A 27,939-nucleotide genomic window follows, 5' to 3' on the forward strand; every position below is an offset into this window, starting at 1 on the left:
TCCAGAAGATGTGGGAGTTCATTTACTCAAGTCCTTGTCTTTATGGACAGCGATGAAGGCTGCAAGTTCATTCGTGCACCACGTGCCACTATAATTATTGCAAAACTTTTGTTTTCAGTAGTTGAATCTTCTTCTGTAATATGACTACAAAAGACCTTGAAGTATCATTGCTACTGTCTTTAAAGATATTTATATCAGGAAAAGGGGAATATTGAGTGTCCTTAAATATCTATCCCTATGAGTAACTTTACAGAACAAACAAACTAATATAGGAATTTGAGACTCGATTTTTAGAAGTATATGAAAATAGCATTCATGGGGAAGAAAGGAAATAATGCACTAAAACTACTCTGGTGTGGTATTTGAAATACATATAAATTTGAAAAATAATGGTATATTTTTCATCAGTTGGCCTATAAACTTGCACAGCTACTGTGGGATGTATTTTCCTTTAAAATACACAGCTATTTAGCCCTGTTTTGTCAGCTCATAATAATTAAGTTGCAGATGAAAAACAACAAGAGATGTTTCTATACATAGTCAGCTTATATTTTAATAGTGAGAATTAGCTGATGTGCCACACAGTAAAAACATGGCTCTGTTTCTTCCTGGACCAGCTCTGCCCAGGGACAAGTCATCACTTTGAAATAGCACAGACACGAAGCTATGCTAGGTTTGAGCTGAATCTGTGCAAATGGGATCAGATATTTTGTGTTGTCTTCCTGGAATCACCTGCTTAGGCATCACAGTGCATTAGGCAGTAACAGTGCTGGTGTGGCTGATATGTGAGTTAGTTCCCACATAAGCACAAGTGTGTCTCTTCACCGCACTTGAGTGCCCCATATCCCACGTGTGTTTAGTGTCTGTGTACCATGTCAGTGCACTTAAGAGTCTGTTGTGGAGACAGAGTTTGCATGAACTGGGTGCAGTAAGTAAGTCTGGGTGCAGTAAGCTTGGTCTGGAACATATTTAGTGAAGCTTGCTTGCTTCTGCTTGTAGCTTTTAAGGTTCTTTTGGCATGGTGTTTGCCAGTTGCTTCTGTAGTAATTGTAGTATTCAGGGCTTTTTGCTACATGGCATATCCCTATCCCTGCTGTTCCAAGTAGTGGAATTCACATTGGCAAGACCATTATGAAATTTATAGAATAAAAATACATATTCTAATAAATACTTACTTACTGAAGACCTCTGAGAACTGAGTTGTTTAATTAGCATATCTTTAACAAATGTGAAAGTCTTTGCTGTGGCTAAAAGGTAAATTTAATTCCAAAAAACTGCTGGTCTGTGACACCAACATAGCTGAAAAAATTCAAGGTTCAGTCTGGTCTTTTGGATAGAAGTGGGAGACTAAGTAATTTTCAAAGTCTCCTCCCTTTCCACCTCCCTCCATTCCTGAGCTTTTTGATTTCTTGTGCCATATTCTGTGTATATTGTCTTCCCTTCATCTGAAGACTGAAGGTTCAGACAGAGATCATAAGGGAGGTAGTAAATCTTCAGAGGAGACTTCTCCAGCATGACTTTGTAGCACACTTCCTCACACAGAAACCTCTGAGCAAACTTAGATGGTGTTTTCTTTATTTGTAGATCAGATATTTGCCTTCGTTGCAGGTTTCCACTTATTGCTACAGCCACTGCATCTGGAATATATTCTATATTCCCTTTCAGCTCACAAATAAGAAAGAGGAAAAGTGTGAAGTAGGATTTAGTGTTTTCTTTGGCTTCTAATTTCCATTGGTTTCTGACCCAGCACTTGGGAATGCTGAAGTTTATGTCAGAATCTGTACAATTTATTTTGAAACTTGCACAAATAGGAAAAGATTGAATGTAGGTTAAGGTATGACTAGAGCACAACAAATTTAATTCTAGTAATATCGGTGTGTTGGGAATATATTTTTCTTTTTGTATGTATCTGCATGTTAGAAAGAAAGTTAGATCATTTATATAATAGCACAGTAATTTGTGAAGATGATATCATGCAGTGCTATTTAGTCTTTTGGAGCATCTACTGGCAATATTAAATAATAAATGCAGTTATATAATTATATGTGTAAAAATATTGCCATGTAAATGAATTAATTTCTCATTCTACTTTTTTTTCCTAGGTGATACATCAGGTGTTAGTAAACATCATAGAATTCATTTGTCAGAAAATTCAAGCCATGTATCTTTCACTGAATGGGAAGAAGATGAAATACCAAGGTCAGCATGCCAATTTTTTTTTAATCTATGCTGTATTTTGTTATATACATCGACTTGTATGCAATATAGGATTCCAGTCTGATTTAAAGGACCCTTATATGTTCAAAAAAGGTGCTGATATGACACAAATTATTATTATTTAGTTTCTTGGTATAGTTTTGGTCATCTGACACTTTCTGGTATATGGTTGGAAAAATCCAACCAGGACATAATAGTGGGAATATATGTGTCAAATTCAACTTTTTGGTTTTTGGAAGATAAGTTTCTAGCTAATGACTTCTGATGAAAAGCCAAGGGAGTTTAGTAGTTATAGAGAATAGTTACACATCAGTTCACAGATTCTGGTTTTGTAATCATTCTTAAGTAAAATGACCTCATTGATGAGGCCGCACCTCAAATCCTATGTCCAGATCTGGGCCCTGACTACAGGAAAGACACTGAGGTGCTAGAAAGTGTCCAGAGAAGGGTAACGAAACTGGGAAAGGTTCTGTAGCACAAGGCTCATGAGGAGCAGCTTAGGGAGCTGGAATTGTTTAGCCTGGAGAAAAGAAGGCTAAGGGCGGAACTTTATCACTCTTGACAGCTATCTGAAATGTAATTGTAGTCAGGCCAGGGTCAGTCTTTTCTCCCAGGTAACAAGTAGCAGGGCAAAAGAAAATGGCCTCAAGTTTTGCTAGAGAAGGTCTAGACTGAATATTAGGACAAATTTTATTCACTGAAAGGGTAATCAGGCATTGGAATAGGCTGCCCAAGAAGTGGTAGAATTGCCATCCTTGGAAGTATTCAAAAGATGTGGTTCTGGCACTTGGGGATATGGTTTAGCACTGCTAAATTAACAGCTGGACTTGATGAGTTGGGGAGGGGAGAGAAACTGACTGAAGTGTCTGGATCTACTTTGATATGTATAGTTTACCCATAACAAGTTCCTTCTTTAAGCTACTTCCTAATGTTTGACAGGTCCTTCTGTCATCTAGTAGTCTTCTTAGTCTTAGGGTGGTTCCTGTCATTCTCCTCCAAAATGCATATCAGGCTCCATATTCCCTGTTTCCCACTGCTGTTATGTTTTGGAAACATTTGCTTCTCCAGTAGGAAGTGCATGCCTTAAACCATACTTCAGATTTTTCTGGTGTGCAAAAGCTTGTGTTAGGTAGCATCTGGTTTTCGATTCTACTACTTCTACTTTAAGAAGATTTTGTAACAACATTCTTCTTTTGTAACAACAATTGAGATTTTACTTGTGGTCACTTTGTATCCAGTTGTTCTTGGACTGTTTCTTCTCCTTTTTGGCTGCACACTTCATTCACAGTCCTTTTCAACCTGTATTTGGCTTGGTTGTGTAAGCCAACTTACTTAACCTTTGGAAGGCTGGATCGTTAAGTTAGACCAGGATCATCTGATGTTACTTTACACAGATCTGGGGAATGCAGATAAAAAGAAAGCAAAGTAGCACTTCCTGGCTGTCAAAACCAGAGAGGAATGAGCTCAGCAGGAGCCAAGGCATGCATCCTCATAGCTATAACCACAGGCCTTGTTTCTGCCTTCTTCCATGCTCCTGTGTGTACAGCCAGGGATGCAGCACCTCACTTGTGCTAGTCCTTTTCCGGCACTCACACCTGTTCCAGAAGGGGGATGTTAGCAGTAATGGGGAAAACCCAAGTCTGTCCATTTCCCTAGCATTTATTCTCTGTACTTTCGCCAGCAGGAATTTATTTCTTGAACATAAAGCCTGAATACTACATAAGATACCAGACAGATTCTCTTTAGCACCATATGCAGTGATACTGGTAGTTCCTGATACGCTTTACAGTTTCATTTATCATACCACTTTGGCTAGTAATCATTTTAGGATTTATTAGTTCAAGATGATTATTTCCTTTTTTTTTTTTTTTCGAATTGAGCATCTTCTGTTTGGAATCCCTTGTAAGTTCTTATAGGATCTTGCATCCCATTTTTAAGTTTCATCCTGTTTATTATTCTAATTCATTACCACACTGCTGCATTTTCTGCCAAAAATATTAATGAGAAGTGGACTCAGTCACAGAAACTGGTCTATATTCAGTTTTACAAATTTTGTATCAATGCTTTGGGGTATTTTTATATAACCAATAGGAATTCCACCTTTACTTAGCTCTTAAAATGCTTTAATGGATTAGGAACTCATTTATAAATGACTCCTCTAACTGATTTTTTTTCCATTTGATATTGTGTCAAACATACTTTTGCCTAGAAAATTAACTTTTTTATTAAAGGTGTTCTACCATGACTGTCTTCCCTATGCTGTAGGATGTACATGTCACAGCAAAGTAACAAACCTAAATTTTTCCAGTCCTAATTTTACTTTATCTGTATCTACACCAAATTAATTGCCTGTTATAATTTCTCCTGGATTATTTATGGGAGGCATCAACTTAAAACAGTGTTCTTGTAATCGAACCCATGCTGCAGTCCATCTTTCAGATTACCTTCCTACTTTATTTTCTTTCAAATTCTGAAAATTTGTATCTAGGTTGTTTGAATGAACCTATAATTGTCATGATCAACCTTGCTTAGGGTGCATCTGACCCAGATAGTATGAGATACCTACCCAAGGAAGCCCAAGGAAGTTTCTTAAAATGACTGTGACTCAGTTGTTTTTATTTTTGCAGTCTACAGCATTAATTGATATCTGTAAAGCTGCCTTCCTTCCTTTACTTCTGTCTTTCCTTAATGAGTTCTGTAGTCCCAACATATTTAGCTTCTGTGTGTAGCTATATCAACAGTTGTATTGATTTCTAGTTTCATGTGCAATACCAGGAGAATCCCCATACTTTATTATCCAGTCCTCTTCATTTTAAGAGATATTATCTGTTTTCTGAATTGTTTAGCAAAAAAAATTTACTTACTGTATTTCACCACTTGACTGTTTTCAGCAGCATTTGGAGTTTCTTCTGTCACCGAACTTCTAAGTTCTTTGTTTGTCGTTTACATCAGACATGAAAATCACATAAATCTTTCCCTACCTTTCAGCTGTACACTGAAGTTAGTTGTTATGTCAAGAAAAAACAAAAAGGGAAAAGACATTCAAATATTGTTTGAGACCACAAAACTTCTAGGCCAGTCTTGTATTCTTAGTGACTGGGATGTCTGTTTGGCCTCATTATCCTTTGTTTTGTGCACGTTGAGAATACGTTTTAGAGATAGTCCAACATGTATCTGCTAAGTCCTTCTGTACTTGGGAGTTAGAAAGTTCTCTTGTTTAACGAAACAGTGCCAGTGATTGGACACTTCTTGACTTTGGAACACAGTATATCAGTTGGCTGAACTATGATTCTGGGTACCTGGAAGTTAATATGCAAAATACTGTTTAGAAGTCATGTTATGTGACATGGGCAGCATTTTGCATGAGTAAGTGCCAGTGGTGGTTCCTTATTTCAAAGAATTTTTGAGAACTATGCCAAGCTTTCTTGGTGACTGAACTCCCTCTTCAGTACCAGAGATCACCTTGCTACTCTGCCACTTCTCCAAAACAGTATTTAACCCAGCCATGTCCTGTCTTGCTCCTGACAAATCTCTGAATTACTAACTTGCTGCTGTGATTAGCATACTGTATTGAGCCAGGAACATGTCTTTTAATGTAATTCCAGAGTGATTCTGTTATGAAGTGGACAAATGTCCAAAGCCTCTAGTGCCCAGGAATGCCTGATGTTCTAAGGCCTTTAGATACAATACTTGCCAGTGTTACTACCCTGGAGCCTGCAAAGCCTGCCTTAAAACGGGCAGCAGTCACCTGAACCTGGCAATGCTATCCTAAAGTTTTTGACACCAGGAATTCTTTACATGAGACACATTTATGTTATTTCTCAAGTAGGTGATAATGAATGATGAAACCCTTATAAGAGTTCCACTGAGAAAACTTTCTGCTAAACATCAGACTTGAAATAGTCTGCCAGTCAAGTCTACCGCTTGAACATGATGTGTTAAAAGCAGAATGACTGGCAGAATGCTTTTGAGAAGCACTTTTTAGAAATCCTAGATTTGCTATTAGACACTAGTTTATATGGAAGTGGAGAGATCTGACACATAACACTTTTGCACAGTCTAGCAGATTTTTACTAGGTTTGTGACTGTCATAATTGCTTTTTTCACTTGTCTGGATGTGCATGTTTTTATTTAACTGTTTGATTTTTAATATAATATGCATGTTATTTAAGTCACTGGAACATCCTGAAAACAAAGACATGCTTTCTTTCATGAACAGCAAATGGAAAATTATTATGTCAAATTTTAGGGTCCTTATTAGTGCAGTTGAGTGATATTTTTCAGATTCTTCACAAAGTTAATTTTTGTCAACTGTGCTCAGTTTAACATTATAAATACCTCAGATGCAGTCATCACAGAACTTGTTTCTTTAGGCTGTCATTAATATTGGTAATTAGGATACTGGCATTGATGTTCCTTCTTCAAGGTTTTTGAGGACTTTGATCTATCTAACTGTATGTAGTGGTGTAGGTAGTTGACTGTAGCTTTAATTCATTGCCTCAGCATCTGAGAAACCAAACCATGGTACTTTCTTTGAGCACAGGTTTCATCCTAAACTATAGTTACCATCTCAGTCGATAGTGCAAACAAACTATTATTTTCTTAAAAAATAATGACCATTTTTTCTATCTCTTCTCAAAATAATGTGTTTGGAGAGTTTTATACAAAGGCAAGATGGATTTGTATTGCAGTTTTTCAGCATGGTGTATAGGTATGAAAGGCAATTTAAAATGGACTGGTATGAGTATCCCAGGTAGCCTAGCATGGCAACTCAGTGTTGTGCAATCCTGATTTACCTTGCTTTTTGGAGAGTAAACTTCTGTTCTTTTGCAGCCGGGTTGCTTCTATTCCTATTCCACCTCACTTAACCCTTCTTTTCAAGTATCTGTATTCAAACTGTATCTTGTGAACAATTCTCTGTACATTCTCTTTTGCAAAATGAAACCTAGAAGCTTTGTCTGGGACTAAGTCTTCTTTTTTAATCTTAAGACAGATATCCTCAAATCACGGTTTTCACATTACATAAACCATGATTTTTCTTTTCAAAACTGATGCCTGTGATGTGAAGCAGGTGATTAGTCTGTTGTGTAAGGCAATCTGTGTCAAACAGGCCATTCTGAATATCTTCCAAGGTTTTGCAACTGCTAATGACTTGAAATAGTTAATATTTTCAACTGACTACATCTGGGAGACTAGACATGTTCTGACTTCTTCATGCTGTCTTCTCTCCTGCTAAAAACAACACTTAAGCTGCTGAGTAAATGTGTCTTGATATGGGAGAACAGAGATATGGTTGCTTTGTACACATTTCTTTAGGTGAGTAAAAGCACCAAACCTACCAGCTGACCAAACTATTGACAATATTCAGATGAAACAGTTCCCAAGCAACATGTAATCATGTTAAATAACTGTACGTCAGGACAGTTTATGCTCCTACCTCACCTCCTGACATTTTTGTTTTAATCAGCGTAATTTAAAATGTTAGAAGGGCCAGTTAAATCTGCTCTGCTTTCATGTGTCCTTTGAGGCTTTTCCTGAAGTGGGAGCAAATGGCTTCTTGGCTTCTGTGGCTTATCTGAATGTTGCAGAAGCTTGTAGTGCTACCGCCCTGACTTCAACTAGTGCAGATGTCTAGCAGCTCACCTTGACAAGGATGTTAAATGCCAAGCTAATGAACTGGTTGTATTGGGAAGATGTTTTTTCTAGTGTTATGAAGAACTTTCTGTACATGCCAGGTGTCTTCGTTGACTTCCACGTCAGTCCTCAGATCATGCAGTTTTGACTGCCAGGCCTACCTTCATCTTGGAAATGTTAATGACAATTATGATGATAAATCTTACATTTGTTAGCTCACTGTTTGTAATTTGAATAATATGCCATGTGAATTGGAATACTGTTGTTTGGCAGAGAGACTCCTTAGGTCTGTTTGATTTAGAGCTTGGGCAAAATGAGCTCTTCTGCTTCTAGTTGCTCAAATTATTTGAATGAGTTACAGACAAAGAATATGCTTCACATTAATATTATTGTGGAAAAATATTTAAGTTACATTGACAACTACCAGTTTGTTCCTAATTCAGCAGTGTTGAATTTAATGTTATTTTTATATGATAAATCCATATTAGAATCTCTTGTAGATAAGAAATCTGATTATTTGGAAGGCTCTTGGCCAGTTTTGTCTTTGATCTTGATCAGTTCTCAAAACAACTCACTGGCCACACTCTTGATGGGGATGTGAAAAACCAAGACATGAGATTTTTTTGACAAGTGTCCTAACTAGTTGAAGGGAAAAGAGTAGAAAGCTGTCAGAGAAAAGGCAAATGCTTCAATTAACAGTTTTGGTCATGAAACAAACTCTTCAGAAATAGGTCACTAACCCTAAAATACATTTTTTTCTTAAAATTTCTAAGACCTTTCATTTTTTCTTTCTCCCTACCCCTCCCCCCATTGTTTGTTTGTTTTTTATTGTATTCTTTTAAAAGAGGAAATTAACAAAAGTAGAAAGTTCAGAGCTTTGCTTTGCTGTTGTATTCTCCAAACAAGTAAAAGGCAGATCTTTACCAGATTTCTGATATCAGTGGCTGTTCTGTATTGTGGTCCCATTTTGCTTGTTCCCAGAAATGCTTTAATTTTTGTGAAGGAAGCCAACAATTTTTGCAGCCTCCTCCCTCATTTTTGTTTCCCAGTGATCTTGCAGTTCTTTCTTGTTGTGGGATCAAAATACAGATCTCAGCTTGCCTGTAGTTCCTGTTACCCTTTGTGCAGGCAAGCTCTGTTCAAATGCTTTAATGAATGTGAACACCCAAAGTGAATGACATGAAAAGTATGCATTTTGAGCATATTTATGGACTTCTTTCTCAACTGATGGTTTAACTGGGAAGGGAGGGGAGTGATGACAGTGTATTGTCCTTAAAAGTGGCCATAGAATCATAAATAATTTGGGTTGGAAGAGATGTTTAAAGGTCATCTAGACCAGCCCCCCTTGCAATGAACAGTAACACCTTCAACTAGATTAGGTTGCTTAAAGCCCTGTCTAGGCTGGCATTGAATGTTTTCAGAGGCGGGACATCCATGACCTCTCTTGGCAGCCTGTTTCAGTGTTTCACCAACCCACATCATTTTAAAAAAAAAGTTCTTCCTTACATCTCTCAGTCTGTCTTCATAGGAGGGGTGTTCCAGTCTCCTAATGATCTTTGTGTCCCTCCTCTGGACTTGCTCCAGCAGGTCCAAGTCCATCTTATGTTGAGAACCCCAGAGCTGGATGCAGAATCATCTTCCTTGACCTGTTGGCCACACAGCTTTAGATGCAGCCCAGGATGCAGTTGGCCTTCTTGGCTGTGAGCGAACATTGCCAGCTCATGACCAACTTTCTCTCCACCAGTGACTCCAACTCCTTCAGTGTGTATCGATACTGTGGGTTACCCCTACCCTGGTGCAGGACCCTGAACTTGGCCTTCTTCAACCTCGCAGGGTTCACAAAGACCCACTTCTCAAACTTGTCCAGGTCCCTACTGATGGCATCCCATCACTTAAATGTGTCAACCAGACTACTCAGCTGCAACGTAATGCAACATAACTGCAACATAAGTGTTGGAATTTAATTTTGCATTTCTTTCGGGTTTTATATTTCTAGATAGTTAAATACCTAATTTTCAAAGAAGTGTTGGAAATCTCCAGCTTTTAATTACATCATCTACTACTTTCCTGTGCTATAGTAAATTCTATTCAAAACTTAGAGAGCATTGAAAATGTTAAGGAATTATATCTTATCTTATAATCTTACTAAGATTTTTGAGGCTTTGTTTGTCTCAGGGAATGTAGGAATACAAGAGGTACTCTAAATCACCTGTTAATTAACCTAGATAAAGGGTCCTGAAGAACTTTGAGGGGATTTTCAGTGCTTCCCTAAAAATTTTTAAAGTGTAAACAGACTTTCACATAAACCTGGGAAAAGGCTTCTCTTTCTTATCTTCCTGCATGAACTTCTTAAAATTGGTTCACTGACAGCAACAAGTGGAAGGTCACTGTCCATTGCAATTCTGAAAAGACACAGCAGGAAGCTGATACAAGATCCTTGTACAACAACCTTGAATCTGTTTCTAGTATTTTAAGTCTTTACCAAGCCACCTATCCTTAGTGTGCAGCATGTGTTTGGCTTGTTAATGCTCTGTTTATATTCACCAGCCTAAATAAAGAAAAAAATCTGAAAAATAAAACATTTTTTGCTTCACTTCCCTTAACTGTAAATGTTAACATGTTTTGCATTTCTCTTAACTATGAATGAGAGAGAAAAATTCTTGCCAGTGTGTGAGTTCTAGAGAACATTTCATCTTGTATTTGAGGAGGAGAACATTATTGTAATTGTACTTAGAGATGTTAACCAGCTCTTTCTCTTCTCCCCACAAAAGAAAAAGCCAGACCCTTTAAGTTGAAGATACAGATTTCTTATCTAATTAGATTTGAATATGACCATTAATTTAAGGACTTGCAGGAGAGGATGAGAACTGATAATTATGTATTCAATTACTGACTCCTGTTCCCCCTGAAATATTTTAGATGTGCAGTTAGAAAATGATGTTGCATGTTTCAAAATCAGTGTATTGATAAAATTAATCTGTGGTATTTATGTTGTCACAGCTCTTTAATGTTGAAAGGTGTTGAGCCACAAAGTACCTGTGAATTGGAGGTGGATGCAGTAGCTGCCGACATTTTAAATCAACTGGATATTGAAGGTGAGGTGTTAACAACTTTCCATGTAAAATGGTCTTAGAATAGAAACTATGTTGTCATCTTCTTTTAAAGCTCAGTTTAGTTAAATCACAATCCAAATTTCAGTGTTAGTAAATTGTTGATCTAAAAATTTATAAAGTTTAAAAAATAATTTGAATTAACTCTGAAAGGAAACAGGTTATAAAAATAACCTATTACCAGAACAATATAAAGAGATTTTTGTTAATGCATAAAAGAAGGTTTCAGACCTATAAAGAGAATAATAATGGAAATATCAACATCAAGTATGCATGTGTATGTACATACACCTATATATACATACAAACACATACTTGATGAGAAGACCGTAAAAAGCCAAAGATTTACATTAAAATAGGAGATCTAGAAAACAAATCAAGTTACACCTTAACTTTTACATGACACTGAATCCTAGAGTTCGGCAAGAATCACAGTTAAAAAATAACAGACTAGAATTACAAAAGAGATGGAGAATAATGTCAGAATCTAATTTGGGGAAAGAATGCTTTGTCACATTGACAGACGTCCCTTCATGAATTCTTGCCTATTTCAGCCCAGATTGGCAGGAACCCTGGTTTGCAAGCTATATGGGAAGATGAAAAGCAGCGCCGGAGACAGAAATGTGAATCTTCTCAGATTAAGCCACCTGAATCACAAGGTAAAATTGTGCAGCTGTTAATCCAGACTTTGAATGAGAAGCAAGCAGGAAGGTAGAATTTAAATTGGTTTATCAAGTTTGAGGGCTTTTTAGATGTACTGGGTTTTTTTTTTCCACTTCCAAGTTTACTGATTGTCCAGTGTGTGTATTCCAGTTTTTAAAGCAAGATACATAATCTTGCCTAAAAACATCATGATTCAGCTAACTATGAAACATTCTAGACAGAATGAAAGATAATGAGAGCTAAGATCGCATGCTTTGTGATGGAAAACATTTAAATGTTTAAATACTGACAAAACTTATCTTGAAGCTTTGCATTGTAGTTTATGCACAAGAGCAATTCCTTTTAATTTCTGTGGAATTATAGCTAAGGTGATATTAGATGAAAATTCTAATAGGATAGACAAATCCCTGTGTTCTTATGTAAAATTCATTACAAGGGGAAGACTGTGCTTTGCAAAGTAATTGCATAAGGAACAGGCTATTCTCTGCAGAACCCAGGCCACGTTTCTTTTAAAATATGAATGACATTTGGCAAGTAAACCAGAAGATTGCAAGAAGGAAAGAGGCAGGTTCCTGGCTAAGGCAGACTGCTTTCTGACTGACTTCTTTCCTGTGTTCCTGTGTAAGGTTATTCAGGCTACATAAACCAGACTTTTCAAAATTGTTCACTGATTTTTCTTTTCCTGGATGCTCACCTTGGAGGAATTTTGTGATTTGTAAATGCTGTTGATACTCACAGTTGCAAATGAGATCAGTAGGAGTATTTGAAGTATTTGAAAGTGTTTAAATACACTTGGAAAATCAACCCTCATTTTGGCACTTAAAATTAGCAGATACTTCGACTTTGAGCCATTTCCTAATAAAATTAGCAATTTTAGCTGCTCTCCGTGTTGAGAAGTCAAACTGAATAACAAATATTTTTCGAATTTTAAAGACCGTGGATTTGTGCCAGCAACAGAGAGTGAAAAATTTTTTCAGAAGAGACTTAAAGAAATTCTCAAGCAAAATGACTTCTCTGTGTAAGTGTTTAGCCATTTGTCATAAAGTATAGTATACTATGCAAACCTTAAATATGCATTTAAAAATTGCTTTTCAATTAACTAGAACATTGTCAGGATCATTGGACTACAGTAATGGATCAGAGGAGTTCTCTGCTGAGCTAACACTACATTCTGAGGTACTTTCTCCTGAAGCCTTTCAGTGTACGCCAGCTAATATGGTAGAAGTGCATGACGATAAAAAGATGAACAAAGGTGAGTGATTTTAATGTCATAATTGTTTAGGTGTAAATCTGTGTCATGGTTTGGTTGTTTATACTATTAGCAGAAGGAAGTTATGATTATCAGTTATGAAAAAACAAAGAATAGGTTTGCTTTTATTTTTACTATTGTTAGAGTAAGCCTTTCTAAAATTGCCACAGCAAATAATGGAAATATCTTGGATAGTAAAATCCATTCTGAAGTGGCTTGCTTTCATAATGAATTGACGTGTCTTATGTGTTTTATACTTTCTCTTCTTTTTTTTTTCTTTTTTTAAAGACTCCGATAGGGTGCATACTGCTAAAGAAGAGGAGGCACTTATTAACGAAGAAGCAATTTTAAACATTGTGGAGAACAGTCAGAGCTTTCAGCCTTTGTCTCAAAGACTGAATCAGACTACAGTTTTCAGTGAGTATGACTGGAATGTCTTTTCTCCCAGACCATTTTGTTGTTCCACAGTCTTTGTTGTGTTCACTTAGGTAATCGGTCATGAAAGAAAGTAAGTAGTTTACCTCAGGGAGTTTGTCAAGCAGATTGAAACTTCATACACACACATATCCTACTACCACCAGCACTAAAACCCCTTATGTTTTCTAAAAATGTCACCAGAACTGTATTTGTAGAAGCTACTGTGTTTTACTGGTTCACTAAGCCCTTTCATGTCTCCAGGTCAGCTCAATGCAATCTCTTGTGAGTATAGCTCTTCCTTGTGTTCCTAGGGTTATAGGGCTAAAACTATCAGAATAAAGAGGATTTTGACTGTCTGTCTGTGATACTCTTGCAGTTACTGACTGCATCTTTCTTACAGTTAAGGTAGAGGACATGCTAAAGACATCTGTCTTTAGAAACTCCGTTGTCTGGAGATACTGAGGGATAGTAGGCTAATAATGAGAGGAAAGTTGCAGCAGAGCATTTCCCAAAGTGTGTAGATATAAAAGAGTGGTGGAAGGCCAAGAAACAAGAAGCAGAACATTAAAGAGGGGAAGAAAAACCATGACGCCAGAAAGATGTGAATGGCATGAGGGGGAAACAATAAAATAATCAAGAAAGGAACTTGTATGAAAAGCTACTTCAGGTAGAAATAGTTCAAACACTCTAGAGAAGATGAAAAGCACATAGTTCCTACTATCTCCCCATGTATGTTCTTGGGTAAATATAATGTATAATGTTAAAATGTACTACATGGTGCAGGGCAGGGAGGAGTATCTAAAACCCATAGCCTCTAGTGCTTTTGATACCTATAGGGTGTGAATATGTTAATGGACAACAAGATACAATATGGCAACAGTTTATGCCTATGGGTAATACATTATACAACCTTGAGATCTTTTCTTGATAAGGAAGGAGAAGTTAGATTATGACTGTTTTGTGATGCTGTTTTATTTTGCAGAGAGTAGGCAAGATTTCGGTTATCAAAGTGTTAAAGGCAAGGGTTTAGATTTATTGGCAGAACTCTAAGAAGTTATGTGGGAACTGGCAAACGTGAGCAAACCTGAGAGGATGAGCAGTGGCTAAAATAATATATAGGATATGTCTTATGACTGTGCATTTGAATTGCTGAACCAAATAGAGTGTTGAAGTGGTATGTTTTTTCCTTTGAGTAGCGAAAAAATTAGAAAAGTTTTTGATTATCTCTTTTTTGTCATTTTTCCTTCCCCACTTCTTCTTTTTGTCATGGGGCTACTAATTCTTGGTGTCTTTTGTGACCATGAGTAACATGCTGCATATTTTGGTCTCTTATGCTCTTTCATAACATGCACTAGTCTTCACTATTCCTTTGTAGAGTTGTAGTGTCACAGGGGCTGTGAACTGTGTAACTTCTACTGTTCACTGTGAATTACCCAACAAGGTTCATGTATTAATGTGAAATAGAGGTTGGAGTTTATTGAGGGACCTCACAAAAGGCAAAGGAGCCAAGAACATAAAGCATAATTGAAAGTGGATTAATTCAGAACTCTGGCAAAGGTGATAGTTTCCACTGTAAAGGGTTGTATGGTGTCTTGTGAAGCCTTTGTAAAATATGTAAAATACCTTCCTCATTGATGTTGAGATCTATTTTATATAATTCTCAAGATTGTTGTAAAGTAAGGAAAGTAAGGATTGTACTTCTTCAGCCAAAGGAGAAGAGAGAAGTAACAAAGATGCAGGGTAGACTGGAGATCATGAATTGGTAAGCAGGAAGAGAGTGAGAAAAATTTGTGACTTGAAAGGATTTTTAAGAAACGAAAATAAAAAATGAGAAGGGAAGTGCATGAATTACTGTAAACTTGGTTCAAATAAAGGAAGACAAAAACCAAAATTTAAGAGAGGAGCAAAATCAGGTAAACTTTTAGTGTTTAGAGAAACCTGTGAAGAGAACAGATAATAGTGAAAAGAGAGCTGAAGTTAAGCATTATTGTGAAGGAGAGAAGGAGGAAGAACTAGTTTGTCTAAATGAGTATCCCTTTTCATGAGATGCAGTGGTTGAAAGTCTTCAAGTGATACAGAGAGAAGCACAGAACAAAGTTATTGAAATGGTGGGACACTGAAAAGGCAGTGATGCTTCAGAAGCTGGCACTCGTGCTGAAATTAAAGGGGAGAGCGAAGCTTTACTGAATGTGAGGAGGTAATAGGAGAGTGGAGAGAGAGAGAGAGAAGTGTTTCCACTGAATCTAGTACAATCAGAAGAGAAGGGCAGAAAAAAAGAAGGTTGTCAAAATTTTAAATAAAGAGCTAGAAAAAATAAATCATAAAATTTGAAAAATAAGATATGAAAAAAGATTTGTTTCTGTAGCCTGCCTTGCCATAGACGATAACAAACTAGTAGATTTTAAAATGGTGAGGGGCTTTTTTTGTTTGTTTTCTTTACTTGGGTTTGTTTTTTACTGGTAGACTATAACTAGTCATTTCCAAGTAGAACAAAATATAGATTCTACTTGTATGGACTTTTTCTACAGTGGGGAATAGTGCTGATGAGGCCATGATTGATCTGCTGGCTGGATTGGAGAATGATGGATATCAGATGGAACATCAAAAAACACTCTCTCACCATCGTTCTCTTGGAAGCTGTCGAAATACTCAGAACAGTGATGATGAAGAAAATGAGCCACAGTGCGAGAAAGAAGAAATGGAACTTAGCTTGTTAATGTCCCAGAGGTGGGACACTAACATGGAAGAGCCTGGGCCAAAAAGAAGGTATATATGTGATTTTCTTTTTTTAATGTTTTTTTTTCTGCCGGATCTTTCCTCCCTCCAGCCTTGTTTTCAAGTGTGCAGTTAGCTCAGTGAGCTGTAGAGAGGTCTCTGTTGACAACATTGGAAAAACCTGTGCAGATCTTTGGGTGGAATGCAGCTGTTTAGGTGATGCTCTGAATCACTCGTGTTGTCTGGAAATAAAGAATAAATGTTTAGGTTTGGCTAGACATAAGCTTCTAGTTTGCTCTTTGAGGGAAAATTGAGTAGGCTTTTTGTTCTTTAAGTCCCAATACAAAAAAACCTTCAGTGGTAACTTCCTGGTAAGGTCACTCCTTGAATGTAGTACAAATATTAAGGTGTATCTCACGCATCTTTTACTGAAGTGAATATTTAAGAAGTATTCATGTGAAGACTGACCAAGAGGCCTGAGAAAAACACCCATTTGTTTCCATGCTCAAAGCTTAAATCAAAACATGAATGTTGCTCACTCTACTCAACTGCTAAAGGTCAACAACTTGAATATTTTTAAGGCCAAGATTCTTGGAACACCTTCTCAGGTCATAATGACCTTTTGTACAGTCCACACTTGAGAGGCACTGAAAGCAGCTATATCTAGTTTCTCTTCACCCTTGCTTTGAGCAGACCTTCTGATATTTATAATTCTATTTGAAATATGAGAGACTTCACAGACATACGAACTTGGTATTTGGGGGTTTTTTTATATCACAAATTATAATTATGCTATGTTTTGGAGAATCAGAGAAGTATAGAAATAGACACACAAAAGTTGTAACAGAATCAGAAGTTAGATCATTAGTCTCATAAGTTCTAGATATAATTGATCTCTAAAACTCATTTTCCTGTCTGATTTTGATTTTCTTTGAGTTTTTTCCCGTCATAGTAGTCGAAGTTGAAATTTCCACCTCAAAATACTTAACATTAATCTTCATTTTAGTGGTAGTTTCTGTGTAAAACCAGCCTGTATCTTGCAGAATTCATTAGCTCAGGCACAGCTCTGTATGGGCATGACTGTACAACTTTGGCAGTCAGGTAGGATCCTGAAGCAATTAAGTGCTTTTACGCAGCAAAGAATCCTATTTAAAAACTCAACAGACTTGATGAGCTGTCTCACCAATAACTTGTTCATATACACCTACATTTTAATCCCAAACAGAAAGCTCCAAGAAGAATGTACATAACAGGTGCTTCCACAGGGAGTCAGCTTGTGTTCAGAGGGAATTACAAGTTCTGTTTCACTGAAATCTCTGCAAAATTTGGACTGACTTCAGACATGAGCATGACTCTCTTTGCCCCCTGCATAATTCTGCTCGCTCATAAAGAGTCAGTTTGAGTCTGAGGATGGATCTGACTTTGCTCAGCTTTATTCTATCTGCCCTCAGGCTCATTCTATCTGTACTGCTTCCTAATGCATCCTGCCACATCCATACTATCACTTTTCTGTTATTGAGCGTTAACCAGTCTTCCATTATCTCAGAAAATGTATTGAGATAATTGTAAGATAATTAATGAGATAATAAAATATCTTGAGTAACCACACCCTACTGAATTAATTAAATGGCTTGGGTTTGATTTGTGTTGAAGTGGAGAAAAAAGCCCACAAGACTTGGACTGGTTCATGTATGGTGGTATCACGTGTGTTACACAAATTTTCCTGGAATCCAAACTGATGGGCTTGTATGCCAAGAAATCCTAGTTGTTATCTGCAGAAGTCATCTCCAGTCTGACTGGGTTGACTTAAGTTGACATTTACCTGCGATTAGAGCATAATTCTACATTTAAACATCTAAACATCTAAATGTAGCTATGTACTCCAGTGCCCTGGTCAAAGCAGCTTTGGAAGATCAGTTGCTCAGGGCCTTGTCTGGTCAAGGTTTGAGTACCTCCAAAGACAGAGATGGAATAATCTGTATGGGCAACGTGTTCTAGTGTTTAGACACCCTCGTAATGAAGAATGTTTTCCTTATATGTAGCATCCCTTGCAGCAGCCCTGTACCTATTGCCTTTTTCATACAACTCTGCACTCTGAATCTGGTTGCATTTTCTGTATACGCACTCATCAGGTATTTAAGTGCAACAAGATTTCTTCATAGCTTTTTCTCAATGCTGAATAAATCCTGTTTGCTTAGTCACTCCTCATATGTCATGTGTTCCAGTCCCCAGTCACCCTGGTGCTTCTCAGCTGAATTTGCTCCAGTTTGTCAGTGTCTGTCTTGTAGTGGGATGCCCAAAACTGAGCACAACACTCCAGATACAGCCTCACAACTACTGAAATCAGCTACAATCTGTCAGTCACAGCCCAAGAAGGCAGTGGGCCTTCTTTGCTGTAAAGGCACACTGCACACCCTCAGGTTCAACTAGTTGTGCACCAGGGCTTTTTCATCCTTTTCTGCTAAGCCACTTCCTAGTCTGTCTCCCTCCTTGTAGCCATGTATATTTCATCCCATTTTTGGGACATTTGGATATGTCTGTTTGGAAGTGTGTGAGGTTCCTGTCTGTTTATTCTCCAGCTAGTTGAAATCCCTTTGGAACAGCAGAACGTGTCTACTCTCCAGAGTATTAATCTCTCTTCCTAGTTTGATGTTAATTTGCATATAGAGCTGAATGTCTCTGTACTGCACTTTTCCATGTTTTGGGAACAAAGAAGAGGGAGAACTAAGCTCACTTAGGCACCTCACTGTGCTTGTTACTTGACTCTTCCAAGTCATGTGTTCAGATCTGAGTGAAAATTAAGTAGCTGTATTTGAGCCTATTGTTTCTGAACTAATAAATGTGACTTGATCTAAATTAGCTCAGTGCTGAGCTCATTCAGATTTCTGGGATGTTATGATAAATATAATTCTTACTATGGTCTAACTCCACTCATAAAAGAACTTTGCAAAAGTAGACTGTATTTAGGTTGTTGTGGATTTTCCTTCCTGTAACTTCAAAACATTTATACTTATATCTTTTAAGGCACTACACAAACTTAAAAACAAACAAACAACACACAAATTTAAAAAAAAAACCCAAATCTCAATTCCTTACTGTATATCTGGATTCCTCTCTTGTACCCACAGAATAGCTAGTTTCTGTTAAGAATTGTGTCCATATCAGATTTATTTTAAAGAAGAAGAAATCAAATTCCTAAGTACTTTTAGAGTTGTAATATACTGGAGGTTTTGTTTTTTACGGTTTTCTATTATATTTTTTCTTCCTTCCCGCCATCCTCCAATAAAGCCATGCCACCTTAAAGACATAAAAAAATCATGGAAGCTTTTCTTTGTAGATGTACTTCTTTTTTCCCCAGCAAATTTATGACTGTAAATACGCCAGTGTAGAACAGTTAACTTAGTAAAAGCAACCATAGTATTAGCAACAGCTCATGTTCAGTGAGGGATGGAACAAATATAGTGGTTGTGATTTAGTTAAGCCTGCCAAGAGAGGCCAATTGTTATAATGCAGTAAAGATTTTTTAACAAAAAAACCAAACCAAACAAAAAAACCCAGAAAAGTAAACATCTGTTTGCTAACAGCTGAACTGATTTTGCATAGTTGCTTTAGTCTTCAAGTTTCAAGCATTTTAAAGCAGTGAAATTAAATCTCAGTAAAATGGAAATAAAATTAAGCATTTAAATGCCTTTTCTGTATCTTGTTAAGCTAGTGAATCCTGCTGCTTTAAATGGCTGGCTGCCACTGTTGCCTCTGAAAATAATAACATTGGATAATTTTTTTAATTCTCAGTGAGAAATGTAACAATTTTCTCTTTATTTCCCTTTGCTTCCTCGAAACATACACAACCATATAGCACCACACTCCATAATTTCCAAGTTCCTTGTGGCTACTGATATTTCCTAAGAAAAGTCTTGTGCATCAATTAGTTCCTTCATTCTCTTCTAGGTCAGCTGGCAAAAATGTGCATCGAAGTTCAACAGAAGAGGATTCATCTTCAGAAGAAGAAATGGAGTGGAGTGGTAACAGTATGCTCCTAACTAATCTCTCTATACCTCAGTTAGATGGCACTGCAGATGAAAATGGTGGTAAGTAAATAGAAAATCAGCTTTGAAAATTAAGTCATAGTTCATTTTCACATCAATTTGATCATTCTCAAAAGTGCTGACCATTTTCAGTCCTTCTTTCAATTGGAAGGAAATATTCTCAAAAGATTGCAGAAACAGGCCCTTGACATCTTCCTCAAAAACCAACACTATTTAAATCTCAATGTCCTCTATGAATTACCAGAATCTAGTTTCTTTTTGTATCAGTGATCAAAAAAGGAGCACTGTTTAATTAGTTTTATAGAAAAAAACCTTATTGCAAGCAATATTTTTCTATTACTATCTGTTATGCAAATACAGTATTAAAAGTAATGATTCTTTAGGATCATTTGTCCTCCTAGGGTTTCATTGTAAATAGTAAACGTATTATTGTGTAAACTTGAGTGATTCTTTGCTTTGCAAGTATTTACCATACATGCTAAAATATAGCAAGCCTTCATTTGGGCCTCTGTTTCCTTGAGCGGATTACACGTTCATGTCTTGGAATTGCATGAGCTAAAACTGTGCAGTGGCAAAGCTGATGCCAGAAGAAATTGCCTTTCAAAATCTATAAAAAATAAATTAATCTGTAGAGATACCTTTTGCTGTCTTTACAACATGTCTTTGATCAAATAGCCTTAGTCAATTGAATACACACTTTGAGGTTAGGCAAATATATAAATAATATTATTTGTTTCATTAGAAAATCTACAATTTTTCACATTATAGTGTTCTGTTGAGAAAGTGAACTGTATGATCTTATTATAAAGACAACCACAGCTACTCTTTTGTGTTCAGTGTTTAAGACATAGTTTGCTTTTTCCTTTGGTTTTCTAGGTATAATGGTTGGGTTAATACATGATTTAATGTACTACTAATACAATTTGCTTTTGTAAAATATACAGCTTTAATTTCCTTACTTGCAATACTTTCTCATTTATTGTAAACCAGAGATGCTACTGGGTAATGAAACTATGTTTCATTAGTGAAGTAAGTGAAATGTCACGTTCAGAAGGTGGTCAGCTTAGAAAGTTTAATACTGTGACCTTCTGCATCGGTTTCTTATAATAGGAGATACAGCAAATTCAAAACAGATCTCAGTCTGTAGCCTCTAAATTAGAAAATGCTAATCCACACATGAATTTGTATCCGTAACATCTGACTGACTGACAAGTATTTTTGCAGTTTTTATATCTAAATAGTCAGTTATCTTCCAAGTGTTTGTTGACACTTCCAAACTCCCATTTTCTTAGTTTTCAGTTAGTCATCATCATTCTTTCTGTTGACCACTACCCTCAAAGAATCATAGGCAGCATCTCTCGGTTGTATTTCACAGCTCATGAACTTTGTGTATGCATTACAAAATGTTATTAAAATCAGATTGGAACTTCCTTTTATTTTTCTCATCCAGCAACAAATACTTTGCTAAGCTGAAGGCAGCATGAGTCTAAGATAATCTCCAAATTGGTTGAGACTTACAGTAACAGCTCAAAGGACAGCCTGTCTAGTGCATGAGTATGCAATACATGCTTACAGGTCATAAGAATGTTTCATAGTTCCTATCCCCCTTCAAGATTATAGCTGAAGATGTGGACAGATGAGCAAATTTCTGTGTGCCAGGAGTTCTGTGGTAGCTCCCTCTTTCCTTCAATTCTTCACTTTCTGGTCTCAAATTTATGTGGGAATACAGTACATAGATATGAATTCAGGATCAAAGTAACTGGTGCAATATTCTTGCCTAAACACCTGAATGGGTGGTGTATTGCTCTGCTTTATGAAAGGCAGCAAACTATCTATGTTTAGTGTGCAGAACAGTTAATACATAGCCCTTGCCGTGTTGCAAGATATCTACTTTAGCTTTCTGTGCAATGACTTTTCTGTATGGGGAAAGTCATCTAAATAAGTTCTTTGTTTTCATAGCCAATGAGTATATACATACTTCTCAGGGACAAAGCAGGGTATAACCTTTTCTGGAAATCAGTCTGTACTTAGTTATCTGAAAGTGATTTTAGAAGTCTTCTCTCAGAAAGTCAGCATGAAATCTCTGACAATTGTATGCATGTCTACGACTTAAGATTAACTGACAAAATGGCTGTGACACAAATGTGCTGATGGTAGGATTTTGATAAAGCAACTCATACTCAGGGTCTGTAGCTGTCATGATTGTAAATGTAACGTGATTTGTAAGAGTTTTGTTTCTTGTTTGGATGGGAGGGCTTTCAGGAAATTATTATTAGAATGGTTAATGCCTTTTTTTTACAGGATAACTTAGAGTAAAATTGCTTATCTTCCGTTTCAGACAATCCTTTGAATAATGAAAGTTCTCGAACTCACTCCTCTGTTATTGCAACAAGCAAAATGTCTGTAAAGACCTCAATCTTTCACAAAGATGCTGCTACGCTAGAACCCCCATCTTCTGCTAAGATTACTTTCCAGTGTAAACACACAAGTGCCCTTTCTAACCATGTTTTGAATAATGAAGATTTCGTAGAAGACCTCTCAAAACCAAACACAGAAACAAGACCTGAACTTTCAGTCCATTCTCTTACAAAAGAAAGCACTTACTCAGCAAAGTACCCAGCTCCATTCAGCAATAGTACCCATGCAGAAAACTCTCACAAAGAGAGTAACAAGAAAGATACTCTCCCAGTTCCTTCGTGTGGAAATAATATTTTTGACTATGAAGATGATATTTCATCAGTGAACAGACCAATACCTAGTAGGAAGTACATTAGCATTAGAAAAGCTGATAAGGATGTCTCTTTTATGCATGTGGGCCGCCACATTGGTGACAGCATGTTGAATAAAAACTTATATAGCTTTTCTGACTTGAGCCACTCCAAAGGTAAAATGTCTTCTGAAGTAAATGAAAAATCCAGCAGTGCAAGTATAAATAATTTTTTTCCAGCAACAGTTACAGAAAATTGTGAATTGGTGTCTTGTTCAGGAGGCAGTCGAACTGTGGTACATTCACTTGAAAATAACACTGATGAAGGTGGCCTTAATAAGCTTAAAATTAGGTATGAAGAATTTCAGGAGCATAAGGCAGAAAAGCCAAGCCTCAGTCAACAAGCAGCACATTATATGTTCTTTCCTAGTGTTGTTCTTTCTAATTGTCTCAATCGACCACAGAAGTTAGCTCCTGTGACATATAAGTTACAGCAAGGCAACAAACAGTCCAGGTTGAAACTGAATAAAAAGAAGCATAGTTTTATCAGTCATCAGGAGCCTGCAAGTATAAATGATGTTGCATCTGTGAAGGAAAGTTGCTATACACAAGGTAATGCTTGTAGTAACATTCCTGATAAGGACAGTGCTTTGCCGAGTGATTTAGTTCAAGTTCCTCTTGAGGCTTTTGAAAACAAAATGCCTACAAGTACTGCTAATTATACTGACTGTCAGTTTGCAGATGGATCTCTTGAAACTGAGCAGTCGTTTGGACTATGTGGGAATAAATATACGCTCCGAACGAAACGAAAGGTAAACTATGAGACTGAAGACAGTGAATTGAGCTTTGTCGCACACAACACAAAAATCAATCTACCTCAACCAATAGAAAGTGTTGAAAGTTCAGATGGGTCTCAGAAGTCTCGAAAGCGTAGAAAACTTTCTAAAAAATTGCCACCTGTTATTATTAAGTATATTATCATCAATAGATTTAGAGGGAGAAAAAATATGCTTGTTAAACTGGGGAAAGTAGATTCTAGTGAGGAAAGAGTAGTACTCACAGAGGAAAAGTTGAACTTATATAAAAAGCTTGCACCTTTAAAGGACTTTTGGCCAAAAGTTCCTGACTCTCCTGCAACCAAATATCCTATTTATCCACTAACACCAAAGAAAAGTCACAAAAGAAAAGCAAAACATAAGTCAACCAAGAAAAAAGCTGGTAAACCACAAAAAACAGGTAGTACAAACATTAAAAGAACTTTAGCTTTCAGAAAAAGAACTCACGCAATCCTTTCTCCTCCTTCACCCTCCTACAGCGCTGAAGCTGAAGACTGTGACTATAACTATAGTGATGTTATGTCTAAGTTAGGTTTTCTTTCTGAGAGAAGCACAAGCCCAGTAAACACATCTCCGCCTCGCTGCTGGTCTCCCACTGATCCAAAAGCAGATGAAATTTTGACCAACCTGGACAGAGAAGCTTTATTTAGTAGGGGGCCTAATATGTACAGCAGTAAGACTGTTAATACTAGTGTAGGAAAAAATAGTCGAGCGAAAACTCAGGTTAAGAAATGTAAAAAGAAATTTGCTAGCCCTACTGTATCTACCAAGAAAAAGAAAAAGATTAATCAGGCCGATAAGACGCCAGATGATGGAAAGAAGAAACCTAGAACAAAACAAAGACAAAAAACGGCTGAAAAAGTGTCCTCAAGAAAGCGTGTTGTATTTAAAGATGAAAAAGGAAATAGCTGCTCTACTGCAGAAGTAAAATTTGTGCTGAAACATCAAGATCTGCCTGAGATTTCGTACAACTCTGTCAGCTCTCAGCCACTTCATAACCAGAAAGACAGTCGTCTTTCTGGCTATTCAACGGGATATCTGCCGTCTGCACAGTTCCCTTCAGCAGCTGATGCACAAGGTAATTCATCAGGCTGTTTTCATTCACTGATGGAAGTCGATAAGCCTGTAGATGCACAGTGTTTGCCTGCTCCACGGGAAGACCCTCATTTATCTTTTGCATCTACTCCTGTGGCATCTGGAAGGGAAGTACCACAAATGAGCTCTCAAAGGCCCAGGACGCAGAGTGCTATATTTAGGATGAAGGATTCTACTCTCATTCAAAACATATTTGATCCGTCTAATCACTCAACTCACATAACCCAGAATGCACGCATCTCTAAAGAGAATACTTCTGCAAAAGCAGAAGAGATAAAAAATTTGCAAATCAGATATTTACCACCAGCTGGGAAGTTAAATGAAACTCGTGACTCTTTGGACACGGCAAAGATGGATCAGTTACATGCCTCTAACTATTTGCATTGTAAAGAGAATAATCAACAGCAGATTTTTTGTTTACCAGAGGCATCTAAGCATTCTGATCCATGTCCTGCTATTCTTAAGCCATCTGAGGAAAAACCAGGGCCACTTCAGTTGCCTAAGAACTGTTTTGTAACATCTTTGAAGAGTCCAGTAAAACAGTTAAATTGCGATCAAAGCCAGAGGGGATTTATTTTGGACATGTCACATTTTAAACCTGAAACAGTAAAACAGAGGTCTCTGTCAGAAACAACTATACAGCCAAAACCCATCTCCCAGTATAAAAACAGGAATATAGTGGCCCCATCAGCATTTGGTGAAGGACAGTCAGGCCTAGCTGTTTTGAAAGAGTTGCTCCAAAAGAGACAGCAGAAGGCTCAGAATGCAAATGTTACGCAAGAGCCATTGCCAGATAAACCACAGCTGAGCAGGGGTGTTCCCTGCCCTCCTGAACAGAATAAAGCCATCAAAAGGTCACGGTCAGTAGCATCATCAAGAAAATCTCGTGCTCCCAGGAGTACAAAACCTAAAGAAAAAACAGCGAAACTTTCAAAGATGGAGTCTTTAAGCCAGCAGATCAGTCGCATTGATCACTCTGTATCTGATGACAGCCCCATTTTTTTTTCAGACCCTGGTTTTGAAAGCTGCTACTCCCTTGAAGATAGCTTATCTCCAGACCACAATTACAACTTTGATATTAATACTATAGGGCAAAGTGGATTTTGCAGTTTTTATTCTGCAAGCCAGTTTGTCCCAGCAGATCAAAATTTGCCACAGAAGTTCTTGAGTGATGCAGTTCAAGATCTTGGTTCTGGGCAAACAGCAGAAAATGACTTTCCATGTCATAATGACCAAAAATCTGAGGAAGAGAAGCAACATTCTTCAAGCACAAGTAAATGGATACGATCTGGTTCTCTGAGCCCTGAGCTTTTTGAGAAAACCTCACTAGATAATAATGAGAACCACTGCCATAGTCAATGGAGGAAAAACATTCATTCTTCAACTTCTAGATCTAGTTTTATTGATACCTCTTGTACACCAGAGACTGAGATCTGTTTAAATGAAAAATTCAAATTGAATAGAAATACAATAAATAAAGAGAGATTTCTTAACCTTTCTCAGCCAACCAGCTCAGACTGGATTCCAAACCACATTAGGAAAGAAACCACTTTTGAGCCCTGTCAACCACTTGATTCAGTTAGTACCTCATTTACATCCATATTGTCTTCGCCTGATGGTGAACTTATAGATGTAGCTTCTGAGGATTTAGAATTACATGTTTCAAGAAACAGTGAGACGTTAACTCCAACTCCAGATAGTTCACCAAGATCAACCAGTTCTCCCTCACAATCAAAGAATGGAAGTTTTACCCCTCGTACTGCTCACATTCTTAAGCCTCTCATGTCCCCACCCAGTCGTGAAGAAATTATGGCAACTTTGCTGGATCATGATCTTGCAGAAACAGTTTATCAGGAACCGTTTTGCAGCAATCCTTCAGATGCTCCAGAAAAGCCAAGGTACTGTGTTAAATGCATTTCTGTCAACATGTGGTTGTGATTATAAAAAATTTAATTTATTCCTGTAAGCAATTCTATGCTATTATTTGACACAGATGCATGAAAGATCTCATCTGATATACATACATTTGAAGTTGAAAATTACTGTACTTCCAGTCCAAATACTCATTTTCATTCATGATACGTTGGGGTTTTTTATTGCGTGATATTGTTATAGTAAGTGGGAATGTGCCTTCATTGTTTGTAAAATATAGATACTGCCCACAGGAATCACATAGTGAAAAAACTGCTTTTCTATCATCTTGAGGACTGCCTGCAATGCAGTTTAGAGCAAAATGGTAATTCAAACTAGTTTTCTTCACAGGGAGATTGGAGGGCGGCTTCTCACAGTGGAAACTAGACTTCCCAATGACCTCCTTGAGTTTGAGGGGGACTTCTCATTAGAAGGTCTACGACTCTGGAAGACTGCATTTTCAGCAATGACAGAAAGTCCTAGACCAGGATCTCCTCCTCATTATGGTCACTCTACTGTTAATAAAAGAGAAAATAATAGCCATAACACTAGTGAAGACAAAAAAATAGTCATAATGCCATGCAAGTGTGCTCCAAGCCAACAGCAAGTTCAGATATGGCTTCATGCCAAAGAAGAGTATGAACATTTCAAGAAATTGCCTAAGAATCATCCTGCTGAGCTGGCAAAGGCAGCTGAGAATTTCAGCTCTACAGTATTGTCAGAAGAGAAATCTATAGAAGTAATAAAAGTAGCTAAAGATTTAAATTTATCTAGCCTGGAAGATGAGAGACCTATTGTGCCTACAAAGAATTCTCCTGCCTCTGTGGCAGAAAATACAAAAACACAAACCAAGGAAACCTGTGATAAGTCTATAAGCGCTATAGGAACTTCTGTAAATACTGAAAATGACATAGACTCTAATAAAACTTCATGTGAAAGCAAGACACTTATTACTTCAGCGTTAGAACATGATAAGGAAGAGGAGGAGGAAGATTATTATGTCAATTACAGTTCACCAGATTCTCCAGTACTTCCTCCTTGGCAGCAGGTAGCATCTCCAGATCCCAAGCAGTCCAATTTAGAAGACACAGAGTGGAAAAATCAGGATATTATTTTGTCTTCTGTGGAAGGAAATGATGCAGTGCCTGTTGGAAGTGCGCAAAACTCTCCATCCACCCAAGAGGACAGTAGGACATCCTTTGACACATCTCCATTTCCAGTTAATGAAGATCCTGGAAATTCCATTTGCTTACATAGTACACCCATTGTGCAGAGAAAAAACCAAGATGGAATACCTGAAGTTCTTGGTTTTACTCCTTTATCTGCAGGTAAATCCTTT

General features: G+C 37.2%; 1 protein-coding gene across 2 annotated transcripts in view; it reads left to right on the forward strand.

Annotated features, from left to right (window-relative positions):
• Window positions 1–27,939, forward strand: part of REV3L (REV3 like, DNA directed polymerase zeta catalytic subunit) — a 120,313-nt gene that overhangs the window by 51,101 nt on the left and 41,273 nt on the right. Inside the window, exons 5-15 of one of the 2 annotated variants that reach the window (XM_050315856.1) lie at window positions 2,103–2,199; window positions 10,852–10,946; window positions 11,516–11,620; window positions 12,558–12,642; window positions 12,728–12,876; window positions 13,162–13,290; window positions 15,819–16,056; window positions 19,954–20,093; window positions 22,390–24,672; window positions 25,699–26,587; window positions 26,952–27,928. In XM_050315856.1, coding sequence (XP_050171813.1) covers window positions 2,103–2,199; window positions 10,852–10,946; window positions 11,516–11,620; window positions 12,558–12,642; window positions 12,728–12,876; window positions 13,162–13,290; window positions 15,819–16,056; window positions 19,954–20,093; window positions 22,390–24,672; window positions 25,699–26,587; window positions 26,952–27,928 — 5,187 coding nt within the window. Of the gene's footprint in view, window positions 1–2,102; window positions 2,200–10,851; window positions 10,947–11,515; window positions 11,621–12,557; window positions 12,643–12,727; window positions 12,877–13,161; window positions 13,291–15,818; window positions 16,057–19,953; window positions 20,094–22,389; window positions 26,588–26,951; window positions 27,929–27,939 lie in introns of both variants that reach the window. The other variant, XM_050315855.1, reaches the window with a different exon arrangement.

The sequence above is a fragment of the Myiozetetes cayanensis genome, unplaced genomic scaffold (genome assembly GCF_022539395.1).
Source record: "Myiozetetes cayanensis isolate MyiCay16 unplaced genomic scaffold, myiCay2020 scf2-11, whole genome shotgun sequence".
NCBI classification, from domain to species: domain Eukaryota; kingdom Metazoa; phylum Chordata; class Aves; order Passeriformes; family Tyrannidae; genus Myiozetetes; species Myiozetetes cayanensis.